We start from the raw sequence: 16,175 nt of genomic DNA, 5'->3' as shown, positions 1-16,175 counted from the left end.
TCCTAACACCTGTTTAAGCAATTCAAATTTGTAGAGGTTTATTCTATTTGGAAACATCATGATGTGTTTCATTCTTTGACTCATGAAACATTCTTCTAATGAATGCATATTATTTTAAATTATTTCCCCTCTACTCAATTTTCCTTTGGAAAAATAAGACGAAACCATTGGATTTAAATATTTGTTTGTTAGTCAAAGAATGATAATTATGATGGTATTTCCAATTAGAATAAACATATACATCTTTGATTTGCTTAAATGATTAAGAGCATGACAATTGTTGTGATGCTTTATGTAAGGTCCTGCCCAAATTCTGAACGTCTTCCCTCTTCACTCCGAAAGGACCATTGAGTAATCATGAGATCTTGACATTAATGTTATACTAACGAGTAGTTGTTTATTTTTAAACAGGTAGATGTACTTGTTTTCTGTAGTATATTTTGTAGGAGATGGAAGAATAGTTACTCTTCCCCCATTGAAATAATTTGTCATTATGATGGATGGGAGAACATCATTATTTGGACTGCTATAGGTATAAAGTAGTAGAATTTTAAAATCGCATTCTGTTTACAAAGTACTGTATTACTTTAAAGACTTTCATCTATCTCTTTGTTGCACAGCCCCCTGGCAGTGAGGACCAGGAATGATCAGCTAATGTTATTGGAAAGAGCATTTATTGATCCACTTGGATTACCAGGAAGACCTTTTTATAGGTATGTAAAACATAATTTGATTTCCCCAGTAGAACCTGAACATGTTGTAATATATGCAAAAGAATATAGAAAATATCTGCAACAATATGATTTTGAAAAAGAAAGATATCTCACATGATCAAAATATATAAACAAAATGTTTATTGGACTATACAATCAGCATGAAATGTGCCACACCTAAGACCTTAGATTCTAGAATAAGATGTACTATGACAATTACATTCACCTACAACTGCCTGAAGTGGTGTGCAGTGCAAAAATATATTTTGTAATGTGGAAAGTATAGCTACTTTAAGATCAGTAATTATGTTTAGAAAAGATTGATCACCTTCTTAATATTAATAGGTAATTTTTGAATATTGAATAATACATCTCAACTGCTTATGGGGGGGCTAACTTCCGTTTGATTACTATAGGTTTGTGGGGATCTGATATGATATAAATTTCATCCCTATGCAGGGTAAAGAAAAAAACATGAAACAAATTTCTAAACCACTACTGCCTATTATGCCTGCTAATAAGGAAAGTGATTTTCACCATTTGAGTTTTTGCAGAGTCGTCCTCTATTTGGACGGTTAAATACTGAGTTATATTACTTCAAATTGTCCTTTGGATCTTGGCAATTACATCATTTCTCTTAGTCTAACTGGTTGGTTTTCCTTGTGTATCTTGACAGTGGCTGAGAAAGAACTGTGAAAAATATTTACTGCAGTTAGGGTGAGCAAGGCATAGTAGAGTGCTTTGTAGTCAACCATCCAGATACTTTTTGAAACTCTGACTGAGTAGAGCTTAATCTCTTCTTGAAAGCATAATACACATACTTGTTTATCACACTTGTTAATTACCTCAGAGTGCAGCCTGGGCACAGAGACACGTAGGACTGTGCCATTGATGTATATTTTGTCTACTTCAGTGCAGAGCCTGTGTGCAACAGGTATCCCTAGACATGTGCCATGTGCTCATTATGCCATAGTCATCCCAAACATGACTGGAGAGGCCCAAATAGATAAAAGAGAAACCTCTTAAGTTGCTTGTGTTCCCATTCAGAATGGACCTGGCTAGGTAGTCCAGGCTGGCCTGTTGCTATTAGAACAGGATCAAGACTGGTTTCCGTATTCCTGATTCCTTTCTGAGGTGGCATAGTAGGGAACAGAAAGATGGACTGGATGTGTGCCTGAGTAATTACCAGTGGCTGAGAATGATTCAAGTATTACACCCATCACACTTTTTTTACGTACCTCATTGATATGTTAAAGCGATGATTATTTCCTGTAAAGGCAGATCAGCCAAGGTTCTGAAAGTAAAGGTGAAGAGTTCATTGATTTCAAAGAAGAGGTAAAATCCCGGGATGAACAAATACAGAAGATTGTTTCCCATTCTGGTACCTGGACAAAAAAAACTTTTTTTTTATGTCTTCTAATGATGTTGGTGTGTTGTGCAAGATAGAAGGAGGAGGGAGACTGAGTGTTAGTATAGTCTGAATTTAAGTTAATAGGAAGCTGTGTAAACTTTGGTCAACATAAGGCAGTGTCTTTCTTGAAAGTCTTAGTATCAAGTAGTTGATTTTGGTCACTGCATCAATCTTGATGATCTGTTTCGAAATGCTTAGGTCACTGGCCAGTTGGAAGACAAAAGTGAGTGGATGGGAGAGTTGAGTTGGTACGCCAGCCCGGGAACATGTCTTCAGTCTTAGGTCTATTTGATTAATTTGTATTTCAATTGATTTAGATTATTTGTTGGTTTGCCACTCCTGGAGAAGTGACATGAGTGGATAATGAAAATGTTGATTATGATATGAAACTGTTTAAATCCATGAGGAAAACACTTTCCAACTAAGGCTAATTAAATTCTGATCATGGGCAATTTCCTTAAATGGGTTGCTAGGCCAAATGTAAACCTGATAACAGATATCAGTGAGAACTGTTAACAGACCAATTGATAACAGGCATCACTTGGTTTCCAACAGATCGTAAGTGGCCCAACACACATAGCTGGGCTCAATCTTGACCTTACAATCACATTCAGCCTTGGCAGCGCAAACCTAGTGTTACCGCCTCTGAGATGGTTAGATCATTTCTTCATTGCCACTGACTTGATTAACCTTACTTGTGCATAACATCTGAAACTCTCAGAAAACCCCACCAACCCACTAAAGACAATTCAAAACATCCCTATAAAAGGATTCGAGCCTATGACACTTAAGCTAAAACAGGTGTCTCCAACCAGTCAATGGCGAGCTACCAGTAGCTCCCAGACATCTTCAGAGTAGCTGTAGCCTTGTGGTCATTTTTAACAAGCACCGGGTCACATTTGTATTTTAAAGTAAAGGGAGGGCTGTGTTTACTTTACATTATTATCATCAGGCGTCAGATAGCATGTCATGATAATGAGCTGTGCTCAGTCAGATTTATGGGCCAGGCTGGGGCACAGAGGTGAAGAACTGAAGCACTGAAGTATTTAACTCTTAACTAAAAGTCCTGGTCGACTCAATATTGAATCTTGAGAAAAACATGATGTTTCTGGATCCTTTTAAATGGGAGAAAATAAAAATGAAAAGATACTTTAATGATTAACTCTTTAATTTTCTCCCATTTCAAAGTTTTTCCTTAACAAGCTGCAGACCTTTTTCTCCCAGTGGGCAGCAGACACTATGTCATATTTATAGCTGACAATAGTCATTTTTTTCAAATGGGAGAAATTTAAAGTAAAAAAAAACGTTTTCTATGAAACATCAAGTATTAATGTCTTTATCCACTTTCAAATAAGCCATAATATTTTATGAAGGCAAAAGACACACAATTGATGGACGGAATGCAGAACAAATCAAAACATTCACCCTCAGTCAAGACATCTGGGTTAAATCCATCATTCTTTTGCTCACCATGCCACCCCAGTTTAGACTTGGCCATATGCAAATCTGTCTTGACCCTGTGCCTCATGGGAACAGTCAAGCCCGAACTGCCAAGCCAGATCCTCCCTGGACCGGAAACAAGCATCCTAGGACCGGTTTCGGGGTTTCACACCTCTTCAGCCAGGATGGCTTGACATGGTTGGTGTTTGTAATCCGTCACTTGGAAATAAGGAAACATTTAAATGATTATTTTTAGGGAAAAAATATATACAAAGTTAACTCATCCGTTTAATTTTCTCGACACAGGGCCATATTTAAAAGTGAAAAATAAACCATTATTTTAAGCATTATTTTTAGTGGGAGAAATTTAAAGTGCAGAAATGTTTTCTATATTCTGAATATTTTTTGTACACCATTTTTCTTCTCTTTAGATTTCTCCCATTTGTGTTATACATGCAACTGTGCCAAAAATGGCGTATGTCCTGTGCCACAAGTACATATGACACAGGCTCTCTGTCATCCATACGCATATAATCCATTCACGTTCATACATCCCCAAAGACCACATTCTTACTGATACCAAATGGCAGCCCTGTCATAGTGCCACTAGTTAAAGTATTTTGTTCAAACCATAGTATCTGGTTCTATGGACATTAGGCTTAAAGTCAATTAATTTGGGTGTGAGGGTGTCTGGTAATAATGCTCGAGTTGCTTGGCCTTCAGTAGCTCACAATGATTTTCCCAGCTCAGAAGAAGCTCTCACTAGAGAAAAGGTTGGAGACCAACCTTATAATCAGATATCTGCATATCCCTAACCCCTGCTGAACAACCTATAGTGCAACATTTATGCTGTCTTGGATGCTCTTCCTCCTTTTAAATCCCACAATCCCAAAAAAGACAGGAAATCTTTCTGTAGGTGGTTATAATGAATTAACGTAATATATTAAAGCGACCTCAGAACATACAACAGAAGTACCAAACAAATTCAAGGACATATTGATTATTTGTCAGGAGCTGGCTAACCCCAATGTGTTGAGGAGCAACCATTATGTGCCCAAAACACATTGCAAAAATCTGCTAGATTTCCTATAATGCAAAGTTTCCAAAATACCCTAGTCCACCTCTAGCACACCAGACCTATCTTCATACCCACCAACATTGCTGTTTTATTGCTCCCAGATTCACATTTGTCAAACCACTAGAGGCAGAGGAACTGCTCACCCTGGTTGCCAAAATGAAAGCATCCAACTCTCATAACACCCCATCTTTGTTGTGAGCTTCAAACAACTCACTCCTGTTCTTGTACTTGGCATTACAAATATAATAAATACCTTCATTTTCTCAGGACCCATAACTGACACTCTAATGCATGCTATTGTCTCCCAACGCCACAGCAAGCTAAACAAAGACCTCAGCATTTTGGCTAAATACAGGACGTGAGCAATATATCCTTCCTCAGAAAAATCCGGGAAAGCAAGCTGATGAGAGTGATTCAAGAGCATGCTGAATCGGGGCCAGACTGGGACACCAAAATCAGCCCAAGCAAAAAGGCTTAAACTGTCCGCCTCTTTAGTCTACTTGCTCACTCTCTCTCTCTTACCATCCATCCATTCTCTCTTCTCCCTTTCTAATGGGTTTCTGAAACTCCCCTGTGCTTGCTACAATTAAGCTCTGGGTGCTGGCAAAAGTGGCTGAGTCAGCGTCCCTGGGCTTTAAAGACCAGCGTCCAGTGGCTTCACCCACCGGAGAAATGCCTGATAAATAAAACACCAGACTGGCCCTGTGCAGAATTAAGCCTCCTCCTCCATGTCCACCAGTCTTAGTGCAGATATGCCAGAGGTACGAAAACAGCCCCACCTGACACTAAGGAGGAACCCCTCTCAAAAAATAAAGACAAGAAAGTTTCCCCCCTACACTATAACATGTACACATTATATGATTGTCTCAGCCACTCAATTTTCCTGGACAGACTTCAAACATGCACAGGTATGGCAGGCATTGTCCTGTCCAAGATACAATAATTTCTCTCCAAACTTATTCACAAAATCAGAACTGGAAAACACAAATTGTTTTTTTGCCTGGTACACTCCAGTGTTTTGCAAGGTTCATCGTACTTCTACCTCTTGTTGAACATGCATGTGCGCTTACTGACACTACGTCTTGAGCAGTATTACATAAACTTCCAAATGTATGCAGACAAGACCCAAGTCCTTATGAGACTTGATACATAGGCATGGAAGTAGAGTTTCGGAGAGTTCTGCAGCACCCCCAAAATAAAGATGATGGATTTCACAATGTGAATGAGTAATGAAGACAACGTAAAATTTTGTTTTCATCCTGTCACGTTTGTTTGTGTTCAAAGATTGGGCTATGTCTTCTAACAAATTTCTGCTTATTTTTCTGACATGTAGATTGGCGTTTACTTTTCTTTCTCTACAAAGTTAAAGGATCTTGTAAAGTGAACTATCAGACAATCTTGCTGGGGTAAAGGAGTGTGGAAGGGAAGGCTGTAGGATGTTGTTTTTTTTTAAACACACAACAACATTTAAATACCAGTACATGAACTGAAAACATTTTTCAAAACATAGCAGTTGGGAAAACAAAAATGAAGCACATACAGGGCCTGACTGGGAACCAAAACCGGCCCTGGCAAGGTGCTCGGCTGGCCCCCGGGGGGGGGGGGGGGGATAGGGGTGCGGCCAAGCTGTTTGCCACAGCCTGTTTCAGACGATTTCGTTACAGCGGCCGATATTGCAGCTATGCTGCAAAAACAGCCCTGTAACAAAATAGGCCCCCAAGGAACCAAAACCAGCCCCCAACCCTGGCGGCCCACTGGGGAAATGCCCGGTGCCCTCTACGGCCAGTCCGGCCCTGAGCACATTTGTTTGTAATTTTGTGTGTGATATAATAAAAAATGTAATATTAGCAAAACAAATCAATACTCTTTAACTGGTGATGGACAAGTGATAAATATTAGATGAAACTCGATTTGCACACAATATTCTTTGTGCGCTATATTGTTTTAGCAGTAAAACTGCATGGCAGCATGAATTGTGTTGTCATTTCAATGGGAAACTGTCTGTAAATGGCATTGCACTACCACACCATGATGCAGTAATATATTTACAACACTATGCTCCTGTAGAAAATAGGCCTCAGCTAGGCCTACCAGTGCAAGGGGTTCGCCCTTCTCTGCACAGAGTCCTCAGACTATTGGAAAGAAGTTGGCACAGAAACTGAAATAGAAAATACAGAGTTTAATAAACCTCATGAGGTGGAACCACATTCACCCAGCACCCTGTGGTGCTGAATGAAGGTAGCACACAGAGTAGAAGAACCATGGGTCTTTTATACCCACACAGGGGCTCAGAAAGAGGGCGGTACAAGCATACATGAGAAGAGTTACATACATACAGAAATGCACAGTAAAGGAGGAGCTAGCAGTTGCTGACTCTGGTAGAAACAACCTGATAGTTACAGACTAAAAACAGATGTATGGACAGTTAGATATTCCTGCGCATGTGCAGGGTAGCAGAGTCTAAGTATAGCCAGTCCTTTAAACAGAGCACAAGGGTAAACAAAATGGCTACCAGAAATACAAAATGGATTCCATAAGATGTACAAGATAGCCTCTAAATACTAGATGGATTCTGCTAACGCTAATTTAATCGCATCCAATTTACGACAGACGACCCTTTTAGCGTTAGCTGAAGACATCTCCCATAATCCAGTAGGAAAAATGAAAAATATGCAAATTAATTTTTAATTATTTTTTTTTCCCCATAAATATCCTAATTCATTGCTAGGTGGGCGTTTCTCATTCTAAATATTGTTAAGCGGGTATGTATAAGGTATAAGCAGAAGTACAAAGGGAACAGAGAATTGGGTCATACAGATAGCAGGAGAGAGTAATTACTATTATCAGAAACAGAACTATTAGCTTTCTAGTCCTAAGCAAATCCTAGAACCATCTAGTAAAAACATTTTCAAGGCTCCTATGCATTTCAGTTACCATCAATTTCAACTTCAAAAACATTTTCGCTAGACTTTTCCAGTGTTTCCTTTATGAGGGCTAGAGTATCTATCATTATACCCAATACAAGCATTAAAGCAGTCAGACATATTATTACAAAAATGATCCTGGATCCAGAGGACCAGGAGGACTACACAGAACCATGAGAATTAGGACGAAGAGCTGCAAAGGGTTGCTCCTCCTCGAAAATGGGACGATCAATGGGGTACATTCTCAACAAAAAAAAAGAAAGAAAAAGAAGTCCTTGGGAAATTAAAGCCGCTGTACAACCAACCAGAGGGGAGTCTTCTCCCTGTGTCCGTTTGAGCCTCACAGGCAGGCTCTTGTTGTTCCCACGGTGGAGCTGCACAACTCGCAACTCAGGAATCATGGCCTAGTTTCAAGGGAAAAGTTTCTTCTTTCAGGATAGGGCAATCACCCACAAGGGCAAATGCGCTCAGCGATCCTGTCCAGTGTCTCAGGCAGTGCACCAGTTTTCTTCATTTCAATCTAACAGGCACCAGAGACACAGCACCTGTACCCTGAACTCAAGTCCTTCCCTAACTCCTGTATTGCTCTGCTGGCACACTGCTCTTTCGTTGGGGCCATAGATTGCATTCAGCTTGGCCAGGTATCTCTTGACCAACAAAAGTGAAAACTGTACAGCCACTTTAGGACCAGGATTCAGAGGCCTGATGCTAGGATCTCTGAAGCAACCCTTGTTTCAAAGGGGGTTACTGTAGTGATGGAGTATGAATCAGGAATCAGACGAGGTAGTATATTTAGAAGTTTATTCCAAGTAGAAGATGGAAGCTTATGCAGAGACCCCACCAGGAGCAGTATGTTACTTGCTCAGCCCAGCTCTCAACTGACTCCTAGAGTCAAGTATCCCAACATTCCAAGACATCACATGAATGATAACATTCCACAGGATAACTAGACTGGCTAAACAGAAATGCAAGACACTACACATCTTCCCCCTTATAAAGGCATCAAAAAATGCAAAGTATAACCATAACAATAGAAACATAGGGTGGACGATGAGTAAGTAACATGAAGAAAAAGTACAAAGCAGGAACACCAAGAATAAAATGGTAAGACACCATAAATACATAGAATAGAATTAAATAAATAGGAAGAGCTATAAACGAGAACAGCAAGAATAAGAAAGGAAGAAAACACTAATTACATGAGGTGAATAATTACAAAATGTGAAAAAGATGTGACGCACGATACGAAAAACGTAGCATAGCAAAGGTAAGAGAAGTACAACAAGGATGAAGGAAGGAAGACACAACATCTTCTCTTTCAAGGACAAAAGAGAATTAAACAATACGTTCAAGGTTACAGCAAAGCACACCAATTGGCCAGACTGGTATGAAGGCGAGAACCGACGAACGAAAGGTAAAGAAGAGAAACACAAAAACAAGAAAAGTACTCCTAACAGGAGAAAACAACAAGAATCTCCAAGAAAGAAAGAAAAAAGAAAGGTGAGAAAACTACACCTAACAGGAGTACAAACCATCTAAAAAATTGAAAAACCACTATTGCCAGTAACATTTCTAGAAAGAAACCCTTACGCAAGGTGAAACAGAAACTGGCAAAACGATTGAAGAAGAATCATACAGAACTGTTGAAGAAAAATCATACAAAACTTTTGAAGAAGAATCACAAGAAGAGGTTTCGTGCACAAAACCAAGAAAACTCATGAGTATAGAATAAATACAGAATAATGAAAATGCAGGTGACAAACATCAAGAAGAATTTGCGAAAAAATTCTAACATAGTTTAAAGGGTCTAACCTGCAAAGAAAATAACGAGTGTCATTAATCATCATTAATCAGAAGAATGTGAAAAATCAATTTCAAGTGATGTACGTCTACACACAAGAAATTGCACAGATAAAAATTTGAAAGTTACAAAGCTGGAATTGCGAATAAACAATTGTAAGAAATAAGCAGAAATGAGTAAAAACAATTAAAGCTTGTAGAACAAAATTTGGAAAACAACAATAGAATCATTAAGTATCCATTAGAAAATTACAAAAGCTTCATAATACTTACAGGTGAGCGAATTCTCAACCGATAAGTGGGAATGTAGAAGGAAATCATGCCAAAACATAAAAATTAAGGTGGAGTGGAAACTTGAATAAAATTAAATTAACCATGTATCACACAGTAAATGTCCCCAAAATAATAAAATAAAATAAATAAGGTAGTCACCGTTGTCCATTGGCGAAAATAAAGATCTAGTATGGTGAATCCAAGATTAATATCAAATTTAATATTCAAATAAAAACCAGTAGATGGCGCTGTTGAATTAATTCAGCTCATGTAGTAAGTCAAAGTGGTGGAAGAAAATACCGAGTGAAACATGAAATAAGTAAATCATCAAATGCTGACCTTGAAGTTAAGTTCCTTGCTCTTAAAGTTTGCCTCAAAAACTTAAAAATGAATTGTGAGGAAAAGGCATCGTAAATCATAATATACAGTACATGCTGCATGAAGAGGGAGTTGACATTGCCAAGTGGAAACGTGGTTGGCAGGATGGTTGGCAACAAGCAGTAGAAGGCAATGTAACGTGAAAACTGTGCCTTATGCATAAAATGGCGGCACCTATTTTACGCTGCGCCGGGTGGCTCCCAGCATCATCGTACTCTAAACGTCAATAATGACCAGAAGCATTTTTAATGAAGAGACGTCATGAAGACAGAACGGCATCGGAGCTAGAGGTGAGAGTGCTCGCGCTGTGTGAGAGCATGCTGTCGAAGGCTCATGCGATGTTTTTTTAAAAAAAAACTATAATGTCAGTCGAGGCAGTTAAACTGCCAAAGGAAGGTGCGCACTGTGCCATATTGAAAAATAATAAAAATAAGTTCAAACTCACCACCAATGTCCCGAATCAGGTGACGGGCCTCTTTATAATGCATGACTGTTCATTGGAGATTTAACCTTTACAAAACGTCTGGGAAACAAGGTTAAAATTCAAGGCAGAAATGGAAGTCGCTTGAATGGAAGGTTTCCGTTAAGACCTTTAAGACATCCGGGCATAAATTGCCGATTTAGTAGAAAACACTTCAAGTTCTTTTTGCACACGACAATCATTTCTCTCTCGACGTTTAATTCATCACGATAACATGTCATTAACAAAAGTCTTCTCCCATACGACTCATGGTTGAAATCATGAATGAAAGAAGAAGTAACTCTGCACATTAGGGCCGAAACTCTGCCGAGCAACATCACGACGAAGACCTTGTGGAAATTCTTTTGAAGGAACAGGCATCTGTTAGAAACCGCTCGTTTCAGGGCAGCACAAAGGAAGTAAGCAGTGCTGTAGTCATGTAGTTGACAGAAAGGATGTCAAACAGCAAGTAGGCAGGAACGATTAGTAGCTTTGGAATAAGGCAAGCAGGCAGGAGGTTACAGCAAGGCAGAATAATTCTCCATGGATTTTAGGAGAAGCATGTAGGTAAATTACAGCAGGGACTGGCACTTAAGGGATGTGGGCGACCGGTGGAAAGGTCCCTGGGGGGCGCAGGGTGCCAGTATGCTTTTGAATTAGTGGTTAGAAGAAAAGGAAGTCCATTACCTTGAAGTTTCATTAATCTTAGAAATCCTTGAAGTAGCAGGCGGAAGTTCAGTCAAATCGTCGCCAAAATTGTAGTGATGGAGTATGAATCAGGAATCAGACGAGGTAGTATATTCAGAAGTTTATTCCAAGTAGAAGATGGAAGCTTATGCAGAGACCCCACCAGGAGCAGTATGTTACTTGCTCAGCCCAGCTCTCAACTGACTCCTAGAGTCAAGTATCCCAACATTCCAAGACATCAAATGAATGATAACATTCCACAGGATAACTAGACTGGCTAAACAGAAATGCAAGACACTACAGTTACCTCAAGCAAAAACTTTCTCGCCTTCCTGGTCGGTCTGTGACTCTCGGCTGGGCATCAAAGGCTTGATCCACGATTTCTCCTTTCTGATTTGTGACCCCGTCTTTCGCCCAAGATAGTAGCAGGGGTACACTCATCCCAGTGCTTCCGGCCTTCTACCTTCACTGAGGTCCTGGTTGCCAGCAATGCCTGTGCTGGTTACCTTCACTTTGACTTCAAGCTGGACTGGTGTTGACTCCTCCAGCTGGATCTGATGTCCGCGCCCGTCTGGCAATGGTTGTAAAGCAGCAAATATCTATTGGTGGACAGAACAAAAGGTCTTTAGACAAGGCACAGAAATAATCTATCAACAGAGAGGATAGTCTTAGAATACTTCCTAGTCTACGAACGCCCCATATATTAACAAGGCACCCTGGAACCACTTTCATATATGTGAGAGTAAATAAAACAACATCCTGAACCTATTGGCAAGTATAAAAGGAACTCTTTAGTGAACTGACAAGAGTAATACGTCACCCAATCCCAAGCAGTCAAGGAAGTCTGTGTTCATTTACCAAATTCTAAGGAAAAGAGAAAAACAATACAGACATGCTCTAAATCCTTACATATGTATATTTCTATCTTAATCATCTAAAGACCCTCAAGGAAAAGGAAATGTTATACACTGTTACTCATAAACTTTGCATTACTTGTACAGGACTGCAGACACTTCTAAAATGATTTTTCTTAATAAAAGCACCTACATTGTATACTCAGGACCATGCTCTCATGTTATAGGAGCAACAGGAAAATCTAACACTGCTAATTTAACAAGGATTCCTATTACATAAAGAACTAAAAACTTCAACATAATGGGTACACGTTCTCCAGTAGAACATCTTGTGACTAACAGACTCCTATAAAACAATATTTTCCTCAAAAATGTTTGCTAAGGATCGCATAGACATCTTCCCTGCATTCTACTTTTTCACAATCCAAACGATGCAACATCAGTTCTAGTAAGGACTGTCAGTTTATTTACACAGACTAGCTAATAAAAACTAGCAATGCCCTCGCAAAACTGTATGTAGCATGAGAATAACAAACAATAGTGGTGTTGTCACCTGAGAATTTTCAAACAAAAACTACCCACAGCTAGTTAATATATTTATTCATTTTATTAATGCTAATAATGTTTAAAACAGTATTACTGAATAGCCAATTAAATGTCTCATGGCTATTTCACAGACAGTTTAGAAAAAGAGAGAGAACACATAAATTTGCCTACCCTTAATTTGTAGAGGAGCTAGCCTCCTCCCCCATTTTTGACAGTAAGAAACCTATAATAGGTTTCATTCTATCAACACTATCAACCCCAATGTATAGCAACTGGGCATAAACAAACTCTGAGGAGCGAAATAGCACAGTAAGCTAGCTAAAGAACATATTCCCTTAGCAAATGTAGTAGTGCAACATGAGGCCGCATGAATTCAAACTAAATCCCATTGCTTCCTGAATTCAGCCCTAAAAGCATGTGTACTATATATATGGCAGAGCCATTGTCTTTTAAAGAGAGGTCACATATACCATTATACTATGTTCATTGAGTGCACAAAAACTTGCTTTTGCCAAAAAAAAAGTAAGCAAAACCTCTTTCTCTCCCTGCCCTGCCATTTCGTCTTTCAAATGTCGAAATGTCAAAACACATATTGCGCTGAGCCCTGCCAGGCTTCTAAATGTAGGAGTTTGGCCTTTAACCTATGCAGCTGTTCCATCTTGTATGCAAGGTTGTCATGCGGTGCTCCCAAGTCAAAGTGACCCTAGAGACCGAAGGCAACCCACTCCAATCGTGTCTACCAGCAATTTAGAGGTAAGCTTAATAACTTCTGCCAGTTTTTGTATATAGTTATATGTATAAGCAGTGTGCCGAGTGCTTGTCTTAGCAGTATAGATGTCAGCTATTAAGTCTATGCTTACATATGTGCATTTACTAGAGCCTAAGGCAGTTTATAAGGTGTTCTGACTGAAAAAACCTCATTTAAATAGTGAATTTTACTCAATTTCGACTTTGATGTGTAGGACACTTAAAAATTAATATCCTACAATGTTTTTGCATAATAGTCATCCCCAGAATGTCCTCTACATATCCCAGAGATATGGCATCAGAAATGTATAATGTATACCCTTATAGGAAGTCTTAGCCAAGTAAACATTCCTGCTCCATTTGTGACCTAAAAAAAAACACCAGCAACAACTGTTTTGCTCATCAGCAGTAAAGGCGCTCTCAGGGTTGCAACATGATCATTATTTAAAACAGACATTTCAAGTGTTAAGATGTGGGTATAATACAGCAAAATCCAATGTATTCAGATGATGTGTTTACCCATTAATATCTAATACAATGTATCTAAAGAAAAGTCTTTATAATTATCTATTTTATTATAGAACACGCAATTTCGTTTTTTTTTAAGGCCTGTTATCCCCATATAAAGAGTATGAAAAAGGAAACCTGATTTCCTTTAAGGAATCGAAGGCATACTTATACACTTCCAAGGAAACAGAACAGGATTTAGCTAGTGCTATATTTAGAAAAATTCAGGTCACCTTTTTGCAGGGGCTAAAAATCATAATGGTTCCATAATATCCAATCTGGAAACATATGACTGACGGCTGCCTGTCTATAAGAGAAGGGTAGTCATGGCTTAACCACAGGTGACACATATTTTAGTCTTGCATAACTTTTTTTTTTGTATTAATCTCCAATACCAATTAGACATACACTGATAACGTGTTGTCTGCCATTTTGACAGCATGATAATGATAATATCATATCTGTGGAATTTAGTAATTTTGAACAAGTTCCAGCCAACTGCTTGCACAAAGATAGACGTCGTCACGACCATCTCCTTACCGCACAGGAGAACTTGTACTAGTATTAAAATAGAATTGTCAATACGAAACAAAAACAAAACATATATAAAATAAAAATACATATGCCAAGCCCTCAGTTTACCAAGCACAGAAAGCATAGACAAATTACAATAACATATATAAATGAGCAGTGATGCACAATTACTGAACCTACAGCTCAGAGTCGAATATTCTGGCCTGCTTAATTTGTCAGGCTTAAAATCAATAACTGATTTCCTTGCCTTACTCACCCCCATCTGACAGTAGGTCATCTTTATGATGACCAGCTGTCAGCTGAACTGACTGTGTCGCTTCTGACACACAGGTCATCTAAATTTTAACTTTCTAAAAGTAAAACTACTTATCTGATAGTCCATGTTAGCTTTGGGCCACAATTTCCAATGAGAAAATTAATTCTTAATTGGAAAATCGTTTTTATATAGGCATATAGCCCTTAAAATTTCAAGCAAGAGTCTCTTTTTACTTTTTGTCTAGGATTAATGCAACAGTTTAAAAAAACAAATAAAAACAGTTTTCTATGGAAATTCTAACTGATCTTGCTCAAAATAGGGACAAGGAAGGCTCCTTGAGTTTCGGTTCCTCAGCTGCCCTGTCTTATCAGAGAAGCTAAAAATAGCCCCTCAGCGCAGGCGAGCACTCCTGGCCCCCACCTCTCTCCAAGGCTCTCCTGCTGCAAGCATTACACATTTTCATGTCAGAGACGCTTTCTAAGCAGTGATTTCACCTCCTGGTTTACTCGCTCCTATTTCTAGCCCCCACCTTACAGGCTGCAAGGTCAAAATCTGCCTCGCACAGCTCTGAAGCTGTCAAAGACAAAAAGCCTTCCTAATTTCATCTAAACTGCAATAATTTGCTCTATGGAAAAATTTATTTTGATATACAATTTCTTTTCAGGGATCATAAATTTATTTTCAATTCTCAGATTAGCAGGTTCAGCTTAAATTAGAACCTACAACCCTGTGGACCCAGCACATTGGCTCACTGAACCACCAAGAACACAAAGCTGCATGGGAACAATTTGAAAATTCGAAATACCCACAATTTTCTCAAGCTAAACTTTTAACCGGTCCCTAATTACTCTTCATTACATTAAGGGTGTCATCAAATCACAGGGGTTGCTCTTTCTCTAGCTACACCCCTCTCAATTTCCTTTTGCGATTTATTGATGGTGATGAGACCAAATTAAATTTACTCCTTAACAATTTCACTTCTCAGAATTCTTTCACATATTCACAGTCATTCAATCACACGCTTTTTCCAGTGCTAGCAACATCCAAAACACAATTTACCACACCACAACATTTAAACACACATTTAACCCACAGATAAACACTTAAGACAGAAACAAAAGACAGCCCACAGACTGTACTTAAACCAAACCATTTGTAAATACTAGTTGCAAGTCATATTCACTAGATTTGACTGGCAGAACACCAGAAAAAACGCTCTGCATCTCATCACTTATGAATGTTACTAAGTGCACAGACCAGGATCCTTTTATGTACATATTTAGTTCCTCGGGGTACTAGTCACCAAAGAAGAAATACTTTTATATACCTAAACCTAGTTAAGTATCCCCTCTAGGGGAGCCGGCTAATTATATACAAAAGAAATGGTACATCCAAGAAAGCAACACATTCATTCATTCACGTACTTTTTCTCCCACATTTGTACACAATCAAACATCTCTTGTCTAGTCTTTTGCTTAAACATACATTGTTCCACATACTCAATTTTCCGAAAATCAAATGACCCATACATAGGCCAACGCAACTCAGGATCCTTACAAGTGTATTT

The 16,175-nt window shown here is 38.8% G+C and overlaps 1 protein-coding gene across 2 annotated transcripts in view; it reads left to right on the top strand.

Annotated features, from left to right (window-relative positions):
- LOC146805833 (glutamate carboxypeptidase 2-like) overlaps positions 1-16,175 on the top strand; it is a 428,404-nt gene that overhangs the window by 396,571 nt on the left and 15,658 nt on the right. For both annotated transcript variants that reach the window (XM_085623137.1, XM_085623138.1), the window contains exon 18: positions 621-713. In XM_085623137.1, coding sequence (XP_085479263.1) covers positions 621-713 — 93 coding nt within the window. The remainder of the gene's footprint in view (positions 1-620; positions 714-16,175) is intronic.

Source organism: Triturus cristatus, chromosome 8 (genome assembly GCF_964204655.1).
Source record: "Triturus cristatus chromosome 8, aTriCri1.1, whole genome shotgun sequence".
NCBI classification, from domain to species: Eukaryota; Metazoa; Chordata; class Amphibia; order Caudata; family Salamandridae; genus Triturus; species Triturus cristatus.
Note: the sequence above shows the minus strand (reverse complement) of the source record. Positions and strands in the feature narration are given on the sequence as shown.